Genomic DNA, 7698 nt, shown 5'->3' with positions numbered 1-7698 from the left:
TTGGATGGCATCACCAACTGGATGTACATGACTCTGAGCAAGCTCCAGGGATTAGCGATGGATAGGGAACCCTGGCGTGCTGCAGTCCATGGGGTTGCAAAGAGTCAGACATGACTGAGGGACTGAACTGAACTGAAGGATGCTCCTGAGAGACAGCCTCCATCTATATAATAGAAAACTGAACTAGACCTGGATCTCGACACATGAAATGCTGCTAAACAGAATATTCTGACTTGTGGTCAGTGTTCACTAGGCAGAGATCTTCCCTACTTGTCTGTCTCTAACCCTGCAGATCATGCTTTACTGCCCTCTTATGAGGCTGTGAACTTATTTTGAACAATGTTTTTGGATCTCTTATAAAACTTCAGATCATCACCTCAGATTTTGATCCATTAGCCCCATTAGGTAAGAACAATAAATAAATTGTTAGGTAAACAGTTTTCAAACCTGTTTACAGAGATTTGCTACAGGTCTGGGATTTTTGTTTGTGTTTGTTCTAAAGAAATCTCAATCCAAATGTAAACCTAATATATCAGTGTTTTCAAAAACAAATGAACTGCTAAGACAGCTAGAAAGCTTCCAAAAGTGGGTAACTGATCCACTTTTCTTGTGTGTCTATTTTTCCTTTCCTCCCTCTGAAATAGTTTCCTTCTTCATTATCATAACCAATTTTGGTTCACCCTGAAGTCTATCATTTATTCTACCATAAGTCTCTTCTTTCACTGTTTGTAGATGAAAAAGCACAGTGAAACAAACAAACAACAAAAACCTCTCTCACCTCTTATAAACCCTCCTGCCAAAAATGTATTTTAGATGCTTACAAGACTGGTGGAAGAAGGAGCTTAGAAAGCATTTTAAAAACAAATAAAACACCAAATACTAAAGACTGCCCTGCCGGTACGTTAGGACACATGATCTGTGGTATTTAATTTGGGATTTTGGATATAATTCATAATTGTTATGCAATTAGGCCAGCAAAACCAAGATGTTCTTAAATTATATTTCTGAATTCTTACCTGGAGAATTCCAACTATAAACGTTACACTGCCTTGTAGGAAATGTCCATCAACAAAGATCCCAAAGGAAAAGCAGCAGCCCAATTTGCCTTTAGTGATTTCACCAACAAACCATGGGCCTGAAAGAGGCAATGGATAGGAAAGGAATTATATAACTATGATTCTGATTATACACATCACAGGATACATTTTAGGACTAATGAAGAAATATGAAACTAGTCATCTATAAGCATTTACTTGCAAAGCTTTTCTTCTCTGTTAATCTCTGTGTTGTACCCAATATCCCAGCCAACCAATTATTTGCTCTTTTGCTCCCTATTTCTCTAGATTATAAAACTGCCTAAGTGCTATATCTGGAATAGATTCCAGAAACAGACTGGAGTACATTCACAAATTTTAGAAGATTCTATTGCAGTAATGCATTAACTTTCCTTTAAGAAGCAAAAAGTTACTCCATAGACACCATACTTAATCTTCCAGATAACTGAAATTTATTCCTTTAAGCAATAAGACTAATCATTCTAAAATGTACTTCTTATCTTTCTTATTAATATTAGTGAATATATTTTATCCTTTTCTTGCTGACCCACAATCCTTACTTTGTACATCAACTACATACTCAAGGTTAACATGTTCATAGCTTAACTCACTTCTTTATTTTTCATCTGCAATGCCAGAATGACTTTTCTCTACTCCCTGCTATTATTTTCTGCTCCTTCTCAATGTGCAGGCTTCTGGAACTACTATATTGTCAAGAGTGATTAAGGGACAGTCGGATTTCCCTTCTCAAAATGTAATACTATCATTTGCTGGTAAGAGTGGAGTTCAACTTTTAAAAGTCACAGGTAATTTTCTCAGATATATATTATATATACTCTATTAGATACATCTTAGTTTAAGTTTTAACCTTTAAAAATGGAACAACTTCTCCTCTTCTAATGTTTCCCTTTACAGTCAGGAAGCAAATCACTTGCTTTGGTCCTAGTGGAAAACAAGTGTCTGAAACAGCCTCAACCCATCTTCTAACAAGGAAACCAACCTCCAAAGGGGAATCTGCCATAGCTTGTTACACAAAATTGTAAAGAGTCATATTTTTATTTAACTACTTTCTGTTCTCTGGTGGGAGTAACTAATGAGGAAATAAAAGTCCAAAGATGGACTCAAAGTATAAAATATAGACCAAGGATATATTAACTCCTAAATGACTCTTAGTAAGGGACATTCATAAATTCTGACAAAGTAATGAAAGAAATAAGTGTGGTGAAATAGAGGACAAAGCTTTAATGTGATCAAAGGCTGCTCTGAGGAGATGACATTTAAGCTGAACTTCTATCTTCTATTAAGTTTCTACACAAATACTAATTGTCATGGTCCTCTCAGCACCCTTAAGTTAGCCTGGTGTTGATTAAATGTCCTTTAAGTTAGGAAAGGACTGTATTCCCCAAGATCATGCCCCAGGAAAAGAAGCTAATGTTAAATGGCTAATGTTGAAATTCTCAATACATTCTTTGGCAGAATTCTCCACAATCTCAGGTTTCCTAATGACTTACCCAGCACTGTATACAGGGTCAGCAGCAACACAGAATAGTAGGAGATATTTAGTTTGCTCAAGACATGAAGGGAAAATGATGTCAAATTTGTAAATCCTGGTGGTCCTAAACAGAATAAATTTGAAAACTCCAGTAAACACATTCAAAGTTCAGGTTCTTTAAAATATTCTCTAGAAGACTTCCAATGGCTATCTACTACATCTTCAGCAAATCATTTGTAATATGGATGACATTACTTAAATTAGCAGTTGGCAGGAATTCGGGGAAGCTATTTCACTTAGAATTACAGAGGGTAGGAAGTTCAAAGCAATGGTGTAGATGCAAAACACACACACACACATAAATATTCTATGGTCAAAAAATGATCGAGTCTTTGTTTTCCATGAGACTTAGTATCCGAACGTACGAACTTCCAAAAGTTGTATCAAAGTATGTCACAGGTCACCCAGTGTTCTGGGTGCACTGCAGCACTATTTACAATAGCTAAGACATGGAAGCAACCTAAATGTGTGCATGAGTGCATGCTCAGCCATGTCTGACTCTTTGCAACCCCACAGACTATAACCCACAAGGCTCTTCCATCCATGGAATTTTCAAGGCAAGAATACCAGACTGGGTTGTCATTTCCTATTCCAACACACTATGTTTAAGACAAATAATCAACAAGGATGTACTGTATAGCAGTTTTGGTTTCAAATTGGGAAAACAGTACATCAAGGCTATCTACTGTCACCCTGCTTATCTAACTTCTATGCAAAGTACATCATGCAAAATGCCTAGCTGGAAGAAGCACAAGTTAGAATCAGGATTGCAGGGAGAAATATCAATAATCTCAGATATGCAGATGATACCATATTTATGGCAGAAAGCAAAGAAGAACTAAAGAGCCTCTTAATGAAGGTTAAAGAGGAGAGTGAAAAAGTTAGCTTAAAACAACTAAGATCATGGCCCCTGATCACATCACTTCATGGCAAATAGATGGGGAAACAATGGAAACAGTGACAAGACTTTATTTTATTGGTCTCCCAAATCACTGTGAATGGTGACCACAGCCATGAAATTAAAAGACGCTTGCTCCCTGGAAGAAAAGCTATGACCAACCCAGACAGCATGTTAAAAAACAGACATTACTTTGCCAACCAATGTCTGTAGTCAAAGCTATAGTTTTTCCAGTAGTCATGTACGGATGTGAGAGCTGGACAATAAAAAACACTGAGCGCCGAAGAACTGATGCCTTCAAACTGTGGTCCTGGAGAAGACTCTTGAGAGTCCCTTGGCCAGCAAGCAGATCAAACTAGTCAATCCTGAAGAAACTCAGTCCTGAATATTCATCAAAAGGACTAATGCTGAAGATGAAGCCCCAGTACTGGAAACGTGATGTGAAGAGCCGACTCACTGGAAAAGACCCTGATACTGGGAAATATTGAAGGCAGGAGGAGAAGGGGACAACAGAGGATGAGACAGTTGAATGGCCTCACCGACTCAATGGACCTGAGTTTGAGCAAGCTCCAGGAGTTGGTGATGGAGAGGGAAGCCTGGCGTGCTACAATCCATAGTGTCACAAAGAGTCGGACATGAGTGAGTGACTGAACAACAACTGTATAGCACAAGGAACTCTACTCAATCTTCTGTGATAACCTACATGAGGAAAGAATCTGAGAAAGAATGGATACATGCATATGTATAACTGAATCACTTTGCTGTATACCTGAAATACAACATTATAAATCAAATATACTCCAATAAATTTTTTAAAACTATATATATCTCTCAAAGGCAAATATCAAAATTTAATCTTAAGTATGAATATCTAAAGTTAACATGAATTCTGGAAATAAAAGTAAAAATAAACAAATGGGATCTAATTAAAATTAAAAGCTTCTGCACAACAAAGGAAAATATAAGCAAGGTGAAAAGACAGCCTTCCGAATGGGAGAAAATAATAGCAAATGAAGCAACTGACAAACAACTAATCTCAAAAATATACAAGCAACTTATGCAGCTCAATTCCAGAAAAATAAACGACCCAATCAAAAAATGGGCCAAAGAACTAAATAGGCATTTCTCCAAAGAAGACATACGGATGGCTAACAAACACGTGAAAAGATGCTCAACATCACTCATTATTAGAGAAATGCAAATCAAAACCACAATGAGGTACCACCTCACACCAGTCAGAATGTCTGCGATCCAAAAGTCTGCAAGCAATAAATGCTGAAGAGGGTGTGGAGAAAAGGGAACCCTCCTACACTGTTGGTGGGAATGCAAACTAGTACAGCCACTATGGAGAACATTGTGGAGATTCCTTAAAAAATTGCAAATAGAACTGCCTTATGACCCAGCAATCCCACTTCTGGGCATACACACCAAGGAAACCAGAAGTGAAAGAGACACATGTACCCCAATGTTCATCGCAGCACTGTTTATACTAGCCAGGACATGGAAACAACCTAGATGTCCATCAGCAGATGAATGGATAAGAAAGCTGTGGTACATAAACACTATGGAGTATTACTCAGCCATTGGAAAGAATACATTTGAATCAATTCTAATGAGATGGATGAAACTGGAGCCGATTATACAGAGTGAAGTAAGCCAGAAAGAGAAACACCAATACAGTATACTAACACATATATATGGAATTTAGAAAGATGGCAATGATGACCCTGTATGCAAGACAGCAAAAGAGACACAGATGTGTAGAACAGACTTTTGGACTCAGAGGGAGAGGGAGAGGGTGGGATGATTTAGGAGAATGGCATGAAACATGTATACTATCATGTAAGAAACGAATCGCCAGTCTATGTCTGATGCAGGATACAGGATGCTTGGGGCTGGTGCACGGGGATGACCCAGAGAGATGTTATGGGGAGGGAGGTGGGAGGGGGGTTCATGTTTGGGAACGCATGTACACCCGTGGTGGATTCATGTCAATGTATGGCAAAACCAATACAGTATTGTAAAGTAAAATAAAGTAAAAATAAATTTTTTTTTAATTAATAAATAAAGTTAACATGAGTATCTGTCCAAATATTCCCTTCCCATATGTGATGCAGCTCTTAACTCAGTTATCCTCTTACTTCAACTGAAAGGGATCCCTAAAAGATTTCCAAATTGACACCTCTTAAAATACAGTGCCAGAAAGCCAAAGCACCAGGGCTTTATTCTGCAGCCACAGACTAGAGCATCACAGATCCTCAACCCCAGCCAGCCATTTCACTCGTCTGCAGCTGATCAAATACCAGTTATCAGAAGACTATGATGGGAAGCTCAGTACACACTGAGCAACACCTGAGGGGAAACAGTCCTACTTAAAGGACTGGCCTCAGTGAAAGACAGCCTGATGTGAGTTAAATGGCAGGTCTTCCCTAGTAGACCAGCATCTTCATTTTATACTCTGAACACTGTTCAACCCGACAGATAACTACAGACAAAGCCTGACAATGCGTGACCTTTCTCACTTTGTGTGTTGCATACTTACTACTCATTCATCTCTCATTCTAGTCTGGTACTTCTCAAAGTATTGATCTACAAATCCATTCATTATCATTATTTATTTATTTTAAATATATCATTCTTTAGCCTTAGAGGCAGCTATGCTATAAATTGTAAGCAATGACTCTCTACTTTGCCCGTACATTAGAATAACCTGGGGGAACTTTTAGAAAATACTCATGCCCAAGTCTCACCCTCCAGAGATTCTGATTTAGTTGGCCTAGGAAACAGGGGAGTTGAGGCAGCAACCCAGGGGATTCTAGGCAGCAGGACTGAAAAATACAGAGCCGTGCTTCTCAGCCCTACCACACACTGGAATCATCTGAGGAGCTTTAAAAAATACTTATGCTTAGGTCCTACCTACAGACATTCTGTGTAAGCACTGAAAGTACTGTGTAGACACTGCGATTTTTAAAGTTCCCAGGGCATTCTAAGGTGTAGTCAGATTGAGAAGTGTTGTTTACAGAAAAGAACTGACCTGGAGTCAGACTCTTATTAGCTATAAGATACTAGATAACCTACATTAACTCTGAGGTCCTCAGTTTTCTAGTCTTTAAATGGGAAACAATAATACCTACCTCACAGGATTGTTGTAAGATTAAGATAATGTAAGTAAAAATACATTGCGAATTTTAAATAACTCTACAAAAATACTGGTAGTCCCACATGAGGCTGAGGCCTCCCTCAAATATTTATTTATTTACATTTTGTGCAATAATGCTTTTTGAATTTTTTCACAGAATTTTTTAAAAAATACATAAGCAGGAAAACATTCAGTAGGATATGTATACTACCTATGCAGTTAACCATCTTATAATTTAATCTTTACTACAGTCCTCCCCTTCCCCACAATTAGTTCCTGGGATTTTATCCAAGCCAGGAAGGAATAAGGAACACTTACTTCAACAAGTGTCAATATTTATTGTTTGTAATACACAAAATCAGTGCTGGGTGCTGTAGAAAACAGAAGTACTAAACAAGAGCTCCTGTATTGAGGAACTTGAGTCTGATTGAGGAGAAAATATATGCATTTGAAGTTGTGATGTAAACAAGGTGATTGGCTGGTTAAGTACAGAATTAATCCTTAGGAAGGACTCTTGGGATTCAGAGAAGAAAAGTTCATTATGACCTGGAAAGGTTGGAGAAAATGGTACGGAAAAGGGGGTTTGAAGTGAGCAAGATAGTTTGAAGGATGCATCTCACAGAGTTCAGGCAAAGACAGTCTGCACTGATATTTATTTAGTCAGGAGATTATGGGATACACAAACGTAAGGTCTTCTAAGAATAAAAGGAACCCACGGTGACTAACCTTTATGCTCTGGATATGTTTGATACCGAAAAATAATGAGAATGATGAGCTGGATCAGCACAATCATCACAAATATGACCCGGGCCTACAGACAAAGAAATTAACATGAAACAGACATACGGATACATCTTCAGTTTTTATAAACAGCCCCATTAACACAAATGGAAATGACATCATTAGGAGAAATGACTAGATAAGAAAAATATATAATCAAAGAGAATTGAAAATCTGATGCAGCAAAGAAGATAATTATAAGTTGCCTCAGCATTTGTCTTTTAAGATTTGGATACCTGGACCAACGCTGAAACTAAATAATTTCATACAGTTA

The 7698-nt window shown here is 37.9% G+C and overlaps 1 protein-coding gene across 5 annotated transcripts in view; it reads right to left on the bottom strand.

Moving 5' to 3' along the window:
* TMEM62 (transmembrane protein 62) overlaps positions 1–7698 on the bottom strand; it is a 46432-nt gene that overhangs the window by 2771 nt on the left and 35963 nt on the right. For all 5 annotated transcript variants that reach the window (XM_069596087.1, XM_069596091.1, XM_069596088.1 and 2 more), the window contains 3 exons: positions 7371–7455; positions 2567–2671; positions 1017–1135 (listed from right to left, as the gene is read on the bottom strand). In XM_069596087.1, the coding sequence (XP_069452188.1) occupies positions 1017–1135; positions 2567–2671; positions 7371–7455 (309 nt within the window). The remainder of the gene's footprint in view (positions 1–1016; positions 1136–2566; positions 2672–7370; positions 7456–7698) is intronic.

The sequence above is a fragment of the Ovis canadensis genome, chromosome 7, assembly GCF_042477335.2.
Source record: "Ovis canadensis isolate MfBH-ARS-UI-01 breed Bighorn chromosome 7, ARS-UI_OviCan_v2, whole genome shotgun sequence".
NCBI classification, from domain to species: Eukaryota; Metazoa; Chordata; class Mammalia; order Artiodactyla; family Bovidae; genus Ovis; species Ovis canadensis.
Note: the sequence above shows the minus strand (reverse complement) of the source record. Positions and strands in the feature narration are given on the sequence as shown.